At 36.3% G+C, this 16,424-nt stretch overlaps 1 protein-coding gene across 1 annotated transcript in view; it reads left to right on the top strand.

Moving 5' to 3' along the window:
• Positions 1–16,424, top strand: part of CCDC141 (coiled-coil domain containing 141) — a 78,803-nt gene that overhangs the window by 13,363 nt on the left and 49,016 nt on the right. The window contains exons 3-6 of the mRNA XM_072419101.1: positions 7,974–8,165; positions 9,319–9,421; positions 11,573–11,637; positions 13,311–13,430. Coding sequence (XP_072275202.1) covers positions 7,974–8,165; positions 9,319–9,421; positions 11,573–11,637; positions 13,311–13,430 — 480 coding nt within the window. The remainder of the gene's footprint in view (positions 1–7,973; positions 8,166–9,318; positions 9,422–11,572; positions 11,638–13,310; positions 13,431–16,424) is intronic.

Here is a 16,424-nt window from a genome sequence, read left to right as displayed (position 1 = left end):
GCAAACAATAACAGTTGTGATCCAAGATTATTATTTAAGCCTGAACTCCGCAGAGGTATGATGCATACAATTTGTCCATTGTCTTGTCAGCTGTTAAACCATATGAGACAAATCCCCCAGTTTAAGGTGACTATATACGTTTTGATAGTATCAAATGTGTGGTTATGAAGTTGCTAGCATGTTCAGTATGTTGAAAACATTTGCAAGGATTGGGTGTGTTAGCTGAAATAGATGTCTCAAGTTTTTTTTTTTAAGTCTGTATTCATTTATAATTGTTAAGGATCATAAAATACCCGGTATCACCTGGTAGTATCTGGTATGGGCCACCTCATTTCAAGTATAGTGGTACCTTGGTATAAGCCCTTAATTCGTTCCAGATCCTTGGACTTATACCAAACAGGACTTATACTAAACAAATTTTCCCATTAGGAAATAAAAGTGAAATGATTAATCCGTTCCATTGAAAAAAAATCCTATTGTTATTGACATATTATACATTGATGGGGCTGTAAAAAATAATTTAAACACTGCCTAATACTAAAATACATAAAAACTAAAGTAATTAGATGAAATAAATGAAAATTTAACCTCACTTTAGTCAAGTGCCCCCTGGGATGGTGCTGAGAAGGGAGGAGGAAATTTTATGTAATTCACAGAGAGCTATAGCGCCGGTTGTTCACTGAATGGTGGCAACTGGTATACTGTCTCAAGAGAGGTAAATAAGGGTAGTGCGCGGTGTTGTGACTAATTTTGACCCATACAGGTTCTAGCACAAAGGTTGTATACCAAGCAAATTTTTTTCTGTCCAAACAGGACTTATACTAATTTGGACTTATTCCAAAGTGGACTTATACAGAGGTACCACTGTATATAGTAAATAACTAAAATGCCTATGGATGGCGATTTAATGCAATATTTATTTGCTAACAGTTAATGCAATGTTAATGCCATCAGAGCACATACCATTGTTTATGAACTAGTGTAGGTATAGCATGTAGAATTTTTAAATATGTTAGACTAACTTTCAGTGTGAAAATAGAAGTTGCATTTCTTTGGGGGGGGGGGGTTATTTATTAGGAATATATGATATTCATATGACCGTTTCATTGAGTCCCTCCACTCGAGTGACATAAATGATAGCTTAATTAGATTTGAAGTGCACCTGGCCCAAACTATGGACACTCTTTAAAGTTAGTATAACTGCTATAATCTGTTTCAAACAGCTTATAATTCAAGATTAACAGAAAAAACCCTTGCAGTGGTGTACCCTCCATCTTCCTGCACATCAAATAAATACATGATTATTTTGTGTAGAAGTACAGAAAAAAACAGCTTCCTTGCAGGCAGCATTTTCTCTCGCTTTACAATGACCCTGAATGTGGAAGGATGCTTGTGGTCTTCATAAACAAATACAGGACAGCTGAGACAAGTGTGTATGTCATTAAATCAGAAAATCTACAGGGAAAAGCTAAAACTAAAAGCTTTGGGGGACCTGTCATATAGTGCTTGGGATGCATGCTAGAGAAAGATATAGGGTACATATATCTGCCTATTGCTCTACCCTTAGACAAAAAAGCATGCAATTTGTAGTGCCACTTCAAAAGTCAGCTCTGACCCCTCCAACTCCATGCACTCCTTCTCAAAGGTCACAACAATGAATGAAGCTGGGTTTCAGTCTGTTTCTAAAAGCCTAAAGCACATGCCATGTTTTTTAATTTAAAAGGATGGCAAAGGAACACTTCTAAACCATGAATGATAATTCCACCCCCCCCCCCCCATTCCAGAGTCTAGTTCAAATTTTTTTTTTAGCAAAACAGGAAATGAACACTAATGTACAATATTATTTTATAGTTTCCCCTTAATAAGAGAAATTTGGACAATGGCCTTGTTCCCACTTTATACACTGGCAACATCAATAATATTCAAATCATTGTAATGCTAGCTCAATTCAATATTACAAAAACAGAGCTTAGAAATTCTTTTATCAAATGTGTTGAATTGCTACTACTATTTCTCCAAATTATTGTATCATTGGTTTCTTCTCTCCAATGGGTATGAAATGAGGAAAAATAGGCAGCCAGTTAATGATAACTATGCAAGGTAGTAGTCCCTTTATATTTCTTCTTTAGCATGGCTCCAACTGAGGCATGATAGCCAGACACTCATGAAAGAACCAGCAGTAGATATCAAGCATTTCTACATTAATTTGTGTCTGTAACAGCAAATAGCAGAAATCATAACTGGTCTGTGTCCCTTTGATATCCAGAGGTTTATTACTGTGTAACTGTAAAAAGAGCAAGGATCATGCTGCAAATTACATCAAAGCTGGCAAATGCATGTCCGTTGATCAAAGCAGACTTTTATTAAAGATCCTCAAATCGTTAAAACCACAGCATTTCAGCTTTCAAAAACGTAATTTATCGTTGTAAAATGCCAGCAGGATGAAGTGTATGTTTTTGGAACCTGCCAGTCTGCTTTTTTATTCAGTAAAACTTTACTTTACATTTAGCATTTGATGTGTGCCAACTTCAATATAATTTCCAGACTGATCTCTGCTTTTTATACAGCATTACAGTGGCGCTTCTTTGTGAGACTTTTACTGTGGCTATGCTTAGAGTAACAATTTAAAGTATATATTTTCTGTGTAGAAGTAGGTTTAGTTTTTTTTTAACATACATCATATTCTTTTGTGGATATAAAGAATGATGTTTTCACAGTGCTATCTTCCTGTATGATTTATAATGTCCGTTCCCCTTCTGGTCTTTTCAACAGAGTGATAAATTCATTGGTATAAAGAAAGTACAGGTCTGGAACCTGTGTAGCTATTTATCAGTGACAGCTTCTAAAACTGGAAGTATCTCAAAGCAAAAACATAATCTTTGGAAGCAATTGTGTAGTCTTTTGTAGGCTAAATTTAGACTAGCAGTTTTTTTTTTCAAGCGGTACTACTGTCGTTACCTGTATTTCCATCCTTAAATAATAGTAATCTTTCCAAGGAACAGATTTGGTTTTTTTCCTTTTTATTACAGGCAACTGCTTGCAGTAGTGTTTCTAATTTGTTTTCAGATGCTACCTGCAGCGACCAAGGTAGTGTTTCAGACCAACCACCTCCATAGCATTGAATTGGAAGCACATTTTCAGATATTTTGATAAAAATTTGCACCACTTTGCAAGACTTTGTAACCACTTACACAGGCAGTTACCATGTTACCAAGTGCTGTAATTCTTGTAGAACCTGTAAAACTGTTAACGTTGGATAATTAATCTTAAACTACGTACACACGGCATATTTTTATCGCCCGATATTTGGCCGATGCCGATTATCGGGCGATAAAAATATGCCGTGTGTACAGTCGGTGTCGTCCATCGTCTGAACGACCGACCTGCCGGATACACGGACTATGGACGATGACCGATCCTAATGAAAGTGAAGGGGAGAGCGCGCAGCAGGGTGCCGCTCCGTCGCTCTTCCCCTCCCCTCTCCATAGAGCATGAACGGTGCTGTATGTACAGCACCGTTCATGCATCGGGTAGTCCCTTGTCCTTGGAAAGGATCGTGAAAGATCCTTTCCAACGACAAAAATTGCAAGTGTGTACGCAGCTTAAGATATCAGAATGATAATTACACTTATACATCAGTGTTTGGGTTAAAGTTGGCATCACAAAATATCTAATTGTACAAATTTCTTTGGATTTTGTAACAACTATGTAGTTTGAAGGCCTACTGTAACAATTCTATTTATTTTTTTTCCAGGTTGGTGACCTCCAGCCCTATCATGCTCTCCCTTAACATTTCTGAACACTTAACTGTCATTTTAAAAATGGTGATGGTGGTCTTTGCTCCCTTCATTTTGGTTTTGTGATAATAGTCTCAGATGCCTTCATTCTGGTTTTGTGATGGTGGTCCTAGCTCTCTTCGTTCTAGTCTGGTGATGGTGGCCTTAGCTGTCTTCATCCTGGTCTGGCGATGGTGGCCCTGGCTGTCTTCATTCTGTTCTGGTGATGGTGGCCTTAGCTGTCTTCATCCTGGTCTGGTGATGATGGGGGTCTTAGCTGTCTTCATTCTGGCCTGGTGATGTAGGTCTTTAGTTAGTTGTCTTCATTCCGGTCTGGTATCTGGTGAACAGCTTCAGCTGATTACAGCTTGTCTTTTAAATGCCAGCTTAAAATATAATTCCACCTCAACATCTCTTAGGGAATTTGAGTTGAGTTCAGTATCCTCCACCTTTTCTATTACTTTCACTTTGCCCTGATAAAGGGGACCTGAAATATGTTGGTTTGTCCTGTTGGATTGCTACAATGCAAAAAAGTAAATTCTGGACAAATGTATTCCATCTGGCCCAGAAGTCAGAGAATGGTGACAAAAATGACAAGGTGTTCTTTCATAGACTTCTCATTTACATAATACAAACTCTCTTTATGATGTAATTTATTTTTATATAAAGTTAAAACTAGGACAACTATCAAAACAGAAATACACAGTTTTAGGCAATTGATCAGCCTTTTTCTCTTGCATTTCTTTAATGAGGCAGATAAAGTCATGGCAGATTACATTACATTACTTTACCTAACAATGTTCTTTAAATTAATTTTAATCAAACACCATCCAAGCCCATCTGCTAGATGCCTAACATTTCCTCAGACAGCAGATAGCTAAGTATTTCAAAGTTTTTTTTTGCTCCTTATAACATGAAATAAAGCGTCTTGAAGTTGGATGTGTTTGGAGATCTACATGAAAGAAAGATGATAATGTGATTATAAAATTATTTGTAGTTCATTCATCTCACCTGACACTTCAAATTGAGAATGTGAGAAAAAAGGAAAAGTAAGGAATTCTTGAAAATAATTCTCTCATCTTTGTAGAAAAAATGCAGAGGAGAAGCAAGAACATAGTACAAATGACTTACAAAATTAGATGTTCAAAATGTATTTTTTTTTTACAATTCTGGAAGGATAATGAAAGGTTTGCCTTCTTGCTTTTTACAACTGTCCTGTATCCAAAAGGTAGAAATTTACATAATTACATAAATATATTGACAACTTGTCAAAATGTATAGCCTAGACTATACATTAGGCAAAAATGCCTAAATAAAGATGTCACTGGTCTTTTTAGGAGGTAGGAGGATAAAGCCATCATCAGAAAAGCACTGCAGTGTGCTGGCATCACAGGGCATCTAGGAATGTAATAAAAAATAAATGTCCTTGTGAAAGAAAACTTACCTTATATACCTGTCCTGGCACCTGTTTGTCTAATCTTCACCCTCTCGCAGAGCAAAGCCACCTGCAGAATCTTAACATCCTGTACACTTCTGGGTATATTGGAGGTCTGCATCCCCCACCATGGGTGGTAGCTCCATCCACCAGATTCTTTAGGATACAGTAGTGGTAAAGGACCAGCAGTTGGAACCACAATGTAGAACAAGCCAGCCAGGCATTTGACGCATGCATAGGTGTGTTGTTTGTTAAGAATTAAGGTGTTAAGATTCTGCTAATAAATTTGCTTTGTAAATAGGGGGGTAGAAGAGTTGGAGACAGGACAGGTAGGTATAATGAGTCATCTTTTTAGGGGGTTTTCATATACTATTCTTTAAAATGGTGATAGAGTTGATTTCATGAAAAATGTTTTCATGCAAAGTGGTGTCACAGCTTCTGATTAATTCTATTGAAAAATATATGAAACTAAACTTGCCAAACAGCATCACCGTTCAGTGTAAAATAAATGTATAAGGTGACTGTATCAATACAATAGATTTAAAACTGGCCTTCTAAAATAACCTAGCACTGAACGAATGAAAAATGCAGAAAGTAGGGGTACATATCCTGCTTTGCTTTCAGTACAGTTTGTTCCTTATACTTGGGGATTTGTATATGATTAATATAATAATTAATATATCTACTTTTCAGTCATCTCAAATGTTCTCTCTTTCCACAGGTATCATGGGTATTTTATACTTGGTAATTGCGAGTGATACATTTTAACTTAACTACAGTTTACACAATTATTCTGATCTAATAGTATAGTCATTGCATTTTTTTTTCTTTGTTTTAAATAAAAAGTTAGGACCTAGCAATTCCTCTCACTATGGTCCTGATTTATTAAAGCTCATGGCTGGAGAAACCCGGAATAGATTACTTCAAAGATATTTGCTGGCAAATTTTTTGAATCCTCGACCAGATTGATTTCAGGTTTGCTGGATCACCCAGCTTCTCTAATAAAAGTGTATCCTCTGCAGCCTTAGATAGCTTTAGTAAATCAGGCTCTACAAGAAGGCAGATTCAAGCAGCAGTAACTAGCCCAGATTTCAGTTAAATACTTTATAGCAGGGATAGAAAAAGGGTAGAGGTACAATAACCCTTCACTACTCAACTAATATACAAAAATTGGCTTGAAATGTCAATTTTAGTTTTCTCCAAATGCGTCCCAAAAATGTAAATCAAATTTTATATAATATTATCACTATACCAGCCAAAAGGCTGCAGATTTTCACCGGTCAGATTGTGTCTTTGGTGTATTTTTAACCTGATCACATTGTTATTGCATGGATGCTGTTATCTGTGTTACAAACACATTCTTAATTTATCACCAGCAAGCTCTGTTACTTGTCATGGTAAAGGCCACAATGATTACATTGCAGCAGTGTGGTGTTTATATTTGAACTATGAAGAGCAGGGAAGGGTTGGCACAGCAATATATTACTGGCTGTGAAATTTACTTTGAAGCTCTGTTTATTTGGGAATTAATTAGAATAATTAAGTGTACTGTACTGAAGGTTTTGTTTTTCTGAGTTTAGATTGTTAAAATTAACATACTGATTCCACCTAGGTTAACCTGGGAAAATTATTTTAATTTTTTAATCTATACCCTTAATTTAACTCTTTTAACTGTTTTTTTAACACACTAGCTACTAAACAAATTCATAGGAGTTTATTTATTTAGGAGTCAATTTATAATTAGTGGTGTTATTTAAACCCAAACATCAGTTAAAAAGATTGCCACTTTTTAGGAGGATTGACACTTTAAGGCTCCATTCATATTGAGCATCTGCAAAACAACTAACTAGCAGCAGTTCCACCACCTTAACCCTTGCTATCCTGAGTGGCAAACCATTATCCACTGAATGCATGACAGTTCTTGCCACTTGCAATAATAAAAGTTAAAGGGCAGAGCTGCTGACACCTAGATGTACTGCAGATGTTCTGTGCAAATGCAGCCTTAGAATTGCTCGCTAAAAAATGCTTTATTACCATATTTATAAAAAAAAACAATAAAAATGGTTCAGGCTTTTTATTTATTTATTTATTTATTTTTTGCAAGGCTCTGTGTGAGGTCAGCTTTGTAAATTGGAATTTTAAAAAGTGTGCATTATGTTTGTATGATGATGCTTCTATAAACACTATCATTATTAATATATGTAATGGTTTATGACACTAAATCGAAAAAGCCCACAATCAACTAATAGCTTACACTAAGTGACATTTGGCCCAATTAAAATATATCCTAATTGCAAGTGGTTTTTAATTTTCATAACATTAGGAAGAGTAAAAACCCATCTTTTCTGACATCCATAACCTGTTGGGGATATTTGCTTTTACTTCCTGCTATCATAGACCCAGCAGGTATAAAGTGGAATCACTACAAAGTTAAGTTAAAGATTTAAGGAAATCCTCCTTTAAACAATTGTAATCAGGTGCCCCCCATTTAAGACTTCCCCCTACATCCTGTTCCTGGTGCAATTAAATATTTTTTTTAAATTAACCCATTCAGGTGTAGAGATTAGAGACAGAAAAAATAGAAAGGATTAAAAACCCTTCTCTACTCTGAAACATATTCTAACCATGTCTTTGATTATACATATATACAGTATTTAGGAAAATAAAGCTTTTGCTGTTATACAGCTTTCTTTATCTCATTGTATTTGATGTTGTTTTTTAAATTCTCTAATGTTATGTATGTTGTATCTCTGTCTCAACAGTCTTTGGAAGACCAAGTATGGGATCTATTATGTCAAGCTGATGAGACAGCTGAGGAGCATAAAGACCAAAGCCAAGTATATGATGCCATGGCAGTAACTCTAAAAGAAGCCTGGAATTCCCTGATCAGTGTGCTAGATAAAAGAAGAGACTTGCTACATGTGACTTCTGAATTCTTCAATATTGCAGGACAGGTTCTTATTTTTCTTCCAGCATGTTACATGAACAGACTACAACTGAGATCACTTGACTACCATGCATGGTGCTCTTAACCACTCCTAACATTATATACTTCTTATCAACACAAAGCCAAGCTGTGTTTGCCTTACATAGAGCTTTTCATGAAAAACATTTAAATGGGTATTCCACCCAAAAGTTGTATTATTAAAAAAAAAGTCCTGTAGAAGGGATATTTTCCCAACTTAGGAGACATTTTGCACAATTGTTACCAAATCAAGTGTCCCCACTGAAGGATATCTCAGTTCCTGTTCTGGTGGCAACTCAAAGCTTTGTAATTAGCTTCACTTTACTCCCCATTGACACTAGGGATCAGGACAATTTGAGAGTGCAGTTAGCAGGCTGTAACCCCTCACCACTCCAAACAATATAAACCTAAAATTAAAAAATTAAAAAACATTTTTATCCCCAAGGTACTCTGTGGCCAATATGAAGGTAGTATGAGTTGATATCACAGGTTATTTCTATCCTGGACCAATAAATCAGACCTCAAATGAAAACGCCCACACACACACCTCCCAAATACACATTGCCTGAAAAATACCAGGAAAAAAGAAAATATACTTGGCCCTAGGTTTCAATTTTTTTGAAGAGCCATGGATAACGTAACCATGTTATTTGGAAAATCTCACATGTGTTCTCCAACAGCTTCTGCACACAAACCCCAACTCTAATGACCTAGCAATGTTGTGATAACATACGGATTGGAGGATGCTGGAGTTTATACTTTCCAGCTAAATTCAGACTAGCAGTTAAAAACCACAGAATTTACTACTCTCAACCACCACAAAGATCAGACATGGCCCAATAATTCCAATGTTAACCATTTGTAGGTACTGCTTAAAAAACATAAGTCAGTCAGTCCAATATCTGTATTCCAGTCAGATTAAAGAAATATACATTCTGATCTTAAAGGTTATGTGCATCCCCTTTTTTTTATTACTAAGCAAGCCTGCACAGTAAACAGTATGTATTGCTACATATTTATGACTGTAAGGTTTTTTTTTTATCATTGAATGTATGAAGGATTTTTTTTGTAGTAGTACTTTATCGGTTATATGTTTATACTTATCAGTTTTAAGTTTTTGCCCTTTTCTTCTGCCTTTTTAGTTTACTGATGCAATTGATAATGCAGAGACCTTTCTTCAAACCATACAAGAAACTGCTGATAGTATTTCAGAATGTCTACAACAGCACCAACAGCACATGAGGGGTAAGGCATGCCTTTCATGCTAATGTTGTTCTTGTATGATAGTATATAATACTATGGATTTAAAGGAAACCTGTGTGGAGGCAAACATAGTTATGTCACTGCCACTTATTTGTATTATTCATATAGTTATTAATGTATTCATATTGAATTGTTTTGTACTTATTATTCAGGGAGCCAATTAATATAAATATATTACCAAACACCTACTGCTTCAAAATACCCATACAGGGGAGATGTGAATTATATTTGCATTATGTTATGTGATGTGAATTATATTTGTTTAATAACACTTGCAGAGTGTTATTAAAATCATTTATATCTACAAGTATTAGGATGACATGTAATTCTCACTATCCATAAAAGGTGGAACAAACATCACAAAGGAGCAATGAGACACTTTTTATCAATATCATCCTCAACTGGTGAAAACCATTAGGAAAAGAATTTGTACCACTCTTGTGTGTAGGATACAGTATGTACCACTCCAAATCTTTCCTTCCCTCATAGCCACACCATATATCCTGCTAATATATTGGGGAACTAATGACAATTATGGATAAACATCATCAGTGCCTAATTTAGTCCTGTGACATTCAGTCCCAAAATCTCCAAACTTTATATACTATTCTCCTATGCTGCACCTGTTCTCTGATCTGGTAAGTGGTCATTAGGGATGAGCGAGAATGCCTCTGACATTCTCACGAAAATTTCCTCGAACGCGGAATTTTGGCGAATCTTTATCCAAGAACACATACTACAGAGCTGCAAAAGCAATCAGAGCTGTTAGGAGCAATCAGGGCTCCGCTCCCCTGATTGCTCTCGCAGGTCCCAAAAAGTTTGATCTCGACGGCCAAATTTACACAGGCTGTTCTCGTTTACATGTTAGGTAAGCTAGAACGGCCCGCTTCGCCGCGAGAACGAATTTTAAAATTTCGCTCCCTCATCCCTAGTGGTCATGACATAAACAGAAGCCCATGCATGCCCACCTCAACCTTCCAAGTGTGCCATCTCCCTCCTCTGCAGGCAGTTACAATTATAAGACCTGACTTGCATGAGGTTATCATCCTACAATACTACTGTATGACATCTGTGGTTCCCAGGCAGCCCCCTTGCAATCACTTTATTTTAATCCAATTTTTTTTTACCTGCCTGCCCAGGCATTACAGCATTCACTGTGATGCCTGTATATTAAAATCGTTATTCACAATACATAGAACATTAGGTATTTTCATACATGTAGGTTAATGCATAATACAAAGTATATTACCACGCTTTATCTCATTTGACACCATTTGAAATCAGATATTCCCTAAAAATTCCCTCAATGTTAATTATTTTTCTCATTCTACACTGTGCACTACTACTTTTTTGGTTAGGAGTCACAACTTTAATAGTACGCTGGGCAGATATCAAACTCTCTTCTGTTTATCCTTGTAATTTTTGTGTGCATATAAGCACATGCAAATTGCTTTGTCCACTACAGGCATCTGTGGGGAGCTTATAAAGATGTATCCAGGTAATAGGATGATGTTACTTCAGCATATATTTGCAGCAGTTACATCATCAGTGGCCACCCAATGGCTGAAGAAGGAAGAAATTGGGTTGTAAAACTTTCATACTAGAAAACTCACTGTGTTATCTGCGTAACTATATATTATGCATCTTTACCCTGCACACCTTGGGCTTTAATTTGATAGATGATCTGAATACTTTAACTTTATTTTGTAAGTGTAACTAAGAAGAAACCATGAATAGAGAAAACAAAGTTTCTAGTTATTTTTTTCTAACATGCCTTTTTTTGTAATTTGAGAAAAAACAGAAATTCTCCAGAGTATAAAGATAACAAATAAATGCAACTAACCAGAGTGCAAAGTCAAAGATCACCTTTTAATTTAGGAAAGATTTTTCTCCTTTGATGTTAAATTGTTGCTACACAGGTAAAAAAGAATGCATAAATCATTAGTGTAGCATAAAAAATGAACAGAGCTTAGGCAAGTGAATAGACATAGCACAATAGCTCAATCACAAAGTGCCCAATGGGTTGGTTCCATAGGAGGGTTTATAGGACAAGGCTACTTTTATTTTATAGCTTAGGAAAAAAAAAATACATTCATGCACCTCTAAAAATACATCATGTGATTTCTCCCTTAGCATTCGACTGTTATAATTTAGAGAGCTATGAATCTGGATCAGAAGCCAAGGAACTGATTCTGTTTGTGTGCTTTGCAATGTAGACAAGAACACCTGCTGGTGTATCCAGCATTACAACTGTTGAGATTTACCACACCAGTGAAACTGGGCACCAATTTAAAGCGGTGCTCTATTTTAAAATGGACGTTGATCTTTAAGTGGTTTACCTAGTTCAGCAACAGTGATTTTTTTTCAGACATTATAGTGATTGTTTTCCAATTGTTCTGTCTTCCTTAGCTGAGGTTTTGGGGACTTTTATCTATTGGTTCGTCAAAGAAAATAAAATTGCCTCTTTTCATTCATTTAAAAAAGCGAGACTTGCATTACTACTTGCATGTCAAAGTTATTTTTTTTTGTGGTCAGACATGTGGTTAAACAACAATCCAGCTTTTATAATGGCTGCCATAGACATTTTGCCTTTAGATGCATGAGGTCACTTTTCATAAATAGGAGTTTTTGCTTTTTGAATATAGATTTTCATTTTTTGAGACAATCGGTTTAGGAGCTGTAGCATCTAGAAGCGTGAACATCAATAAACGATGTTAATAGAAATATATTTAAGTGTCTGTGTATGTGCACAATAGAAAAAAAAACATATGCAGCACGGGTCTGAAACACATGCACATTTCCTAATTTTTTAAAACAATGATTCCTGTGCTGTACTGAAATCACACGTGTCATCAATTATTCTAGTCATCCCCTTCTTAATTGGAAGTTAGGACCACTCTGCATAGAAGTATAAGCCTTTTTAAATTGATATTTCAGAAACTGTTTACCTTCAGACTCTCTGTCTTGAATTCAAATCATTTACAGCACCCATCTTAACTTGGATGACATGGAGTGGTGGGAGGGACTGCTCTGCCATTTACCCAAGTGTGTACATATGAGATCAGGCAGCATTGTTAGGAGCAGGTATTTTATAACCAAGATGTTAAAGTGAAACCCTTGGCAAACAAATTTACATTTACTACCTTGAACAACCAAACAAGTCATAACTTATTCTTATACTTCTAATTTCAGCAATCAAATTATCTGTGTTACAGTCTAGTCAATGGACAATAATTTAGCATCACTGTGCTGTCCAAAAACAAACACAAAAAGGAGGTAATAAGAGTAATTATGCTGACAATTGTCAAGCCTGGAAAAAAATGACAAATCCTGTGGCACATAAAACAATAAATATGATCTTATCTGTGTATTTAGCTCTTTGTCTTATTTTCTACTTTAAAAACAGAGAGTAAAGCATGGTAAAGAAAAAAGCCCCATTGCTTCCCCTTTAAAGTGGGACCTACAAACAATATTGGAGTTCCCATAATATTGCTCTCTCCAGAGAGAAGGTTGTTTTGAAGTCTGTCCAGCAGATAAAATAAATCTGTACTTGTTAGTCATATTACTGAACAAAATAATGAATATAGCCGAAATGCTTTAAAACTAGCTACAAGCTTGGAGCTGTTGGTGTTGATAGCAATGTTCCATAATCATTCATTTTGTATCCCCAGGCACCTTTTGTCCCACCAGATCACCATTCAGTACAGAGCCAAAGCAGCTCCTGTGTTTGCTTAAGCAAAGAGCAACCTTTGTACCTTTGGATGATTTTATTTTATGCTAATTTTTGTATGTTTTATGTATGTTCAATAACTGTATATTATTTTGAAGAGCTATATATAAGTAAACCAATGACATTTTATTTTTTCTGTAGGTTACATGCTGGTTAAGAAAACATATAGATTCATATTTGACAAACCTCCAGCTAGGGGCATCTTTGACAGAGAACGAGGAACTGCTTCTCAAACACAAGCAAATTGTTCAAAATTCCATGGTAAGAGAACAATGGCATTTTTTAAAAATGTATTTATACACACATTCATATCCAGCTTGTACCTATTAGATGTCCGTGGTAACACATTGCTGAAGTGGCATCTAAACAAGCTCCCACTCGCCTGCACGGGAGTTAGGTCATTCCAGCCCAGCCAACCAAGATGGCAGCAGATCAGTAAAGAAGAAGGAAGAAGATAGCTGCGTCTGCGACAGAACGAAAAAAAGGTCAATGTATTTAAAAAATTGCAATCAAGCGCGTCCTTTATTTAGAGCAGTGATCGCCAATCTTTTGGATCTTACGGACCACTACTTTCACGGACTCCGGCCCGCACAAGCGGGGGGAGCTGGGTGTCACTTAAAGAGAAAGGCACTTCCCTCAGAGTGACGTCATGATGCCAGAACCCGCCCATCCTCCCATCACAGGTCTTGGCCTGCAATGGGAGAGTGGGTGGGTTGGGCCCAGAGACACAACCTGCCCAACGCCCAGAGCCTGCAATCGATATGAGAGACATGTTCTGTAGCTCTGGGCGGTGCTCTCCTGACCCTGTTGGGGGGCGCACCTGCCAGAGCTGTGGACCACCAACATTTTCTCTTAGACCACTGGTTGGTGACCGCTGATTTAGCCGATAATTAAAAAATAACTTGACCTGCCTGATCAAATTTTATTGCAGAGAGGACATCGCCTGCTTGATCACAATTTTTTTTTAAAAAACAAGCTTAGTTTCTCTTTATTTTTATGAGAGAGCTGGCCAGGATGACTAGAAGATCTGAGGGAAATAATTCTGCTTACAGATGAGGGAAGGGGTAGGGGTAAGTGTTACTAGCAGTCAGCATGATCAAGAAGACTTGTCCTGTGTGACTTATAGTCATGTCCATTACAATGAAGATTGCAGAAGATCAGGGTTACTGATGCAGTACTAGATTGGTGTTATTTTACATGCACACTATTTTTGGTGTATGTTTCCTAACATCCTAAAGTCTATTGGGGTGATTATTAGTCCTGTGGGAAAATCCCCTCTTAGACAGCTGTTTATGGGAACAAATGTCCCCAATGAAAGATTTACCCAACCAGTGTTGGAGCAGAGTCCTTTACCACTTAAGACAAAAAGGCCACAAAAACGTGCCCCCCCTATAAGCTAATAATACGTTGCAGGTCTTCTGCCTATCTCATGGCCCCACAGAGAAAATACATATGTATACAAATTTATATGTAGTCAAAGTACCAGAAAAAAATTACAAAAAATATATAAAGGTATACCTAAAAAAAGCAAACTAAGTTTATACATCATACTAATTAATTCTCACATATGGTGAAACCAAGTAATTGTCGGTAGATTATTTCCTTAATTGCTGTAATATACTTTCAGATTTAAATATTTCAATCCAGTTAATTTATTGGATTTACATAAAGCCACCTTATCGTTTTAAGCTTTGACATCCAACACATTTTACAGTAAAAAAAAAAATGTAAAGATGACATCAATGAAAAGGAGAATGTAGTAGCAATGCAATGAAAGATTGCTATGGGCAAAATATATTTAATGCCTGCTTAGTGTTGTTTTTATACCCAGACCATGATTGTGTGTCTATGCTGCCATCTACTGACTGCATGACACAATAGGCTGGAAGTTTGCAATTCTTCTTAGTCCCCATTCTAAGCTTTCTGAGATGAGAGAGCTTCAAGACACCCTTAGGCAAACAAAGAACACATTTAGTTAAAATTATTAATTATTACACAAAAAATAAAAATACAAAATACCCATAATCACATTTTCACTGCTACTTTTCTTTATATTGCCTTTCAAAATAACTCTTTTTAAAAATTTACAGGCTGAAAAAAGGATTAATTGTAGTGGAACAAATTTTGGTGAACTCTAGTTGATATCAGAGGATAACATGCCAGAAAATGTTATACTTGTAAATTCTTACTATAATACCATGGTGCTATAATCTTCCTTTGGAATTATTAGGGTAAACTCTTCAAAAGATAACACGTGACGCCTTTAGGAATTATTCTACTAATTTTTACTGATTGGAGTTGATTTAGGATGGAATATAGGCAGTTGAATCTACAAAGTGAATTAAACCTTGCAAGGGATGTTTCACTTTATAAATAGAATGAAGCTCAGTTGACTCATCATTCAATTCTGTACAAAGCAAAATCCTAGTTTCTTTCTTTGCATGTGATTGGGTATTGTTTGAAAAGTAAACTATCACAGCATTCACTAATGCCGCATACACACGTGCAATAATTGTCGTTGAAAGGGATCTTTCATGATCCTTTCCAACAACTAAGGACTGGACGATGCATGAACGAGTGCTGTACATACAGCACCGTTCTGCTATATGGAGAGAAGAGGGGGAGAGCGAGGGAGCGGCACCCTGCTGCGCGCTCTTTCCCTTCCCTTGCATTAGGATCGTTAGTCGTCCGTGGACGGTAGTTCGGATGATAAACGACTACACAGACCAGATTCTTGCCCAATATCATCCCTGAGCCCATTATCGGGCGAGAACCGTTGGACGTGTGTACGTAGCTAAAGGTTGGGCCTGCACAGACATTTTTAAAAACACATGTAAACGTTCCCACTGCATTTATATACGTTTTTATTAGCATTTTTTAGCACTTTTATTTAGCCCTTAAAACACTGGAAAACTTCCATGCCGCATTTTCCAGCGTTTTCCTGCGTTTTTTTTTTTTTTAGTGTATTTTTTTTTAAATATTTAAACGCAAATACAGAAAAGAAGAATAACAAATAACAAATGAGTGCAAAATATTAGGAAAACCATAGCTCTTCAGTCAGTTATGTATATCACTTTGAGAGGTATGCTCAAATAAACACTGCATGAAAAAAACATTACATGTTGTGATCATACTCATTTTAACACATATTATACAATGGAACAGTAGCCATTAACCCAGGCATACTGGCTTTCCTGCGTTTTTAAGGTGTTTAAATGTGCTTATAAAGTGCTTATAATCGCGTTTTAATTCTCA

Source organism: Pyxicephalus adspersus, chromosome 7, assembly GCF_032062135.1.
Source record: "Pyxicephalus adspersus chromosome 7, UCB_Pads_2.0, whole genome shotgun sequence".
Lineage (NCBI taxonomy): Eukaryota > Metazoa > Chordata > Amphibia > Anura > Pyxicephalidae > Pyxicephalus > Pyxicephalus adspersus.
The sequence above is the reverse complement of the archived record's forward strand: the minus strand, read 5'-3'. Positions and strand labels throughout refer to the sequence as shown.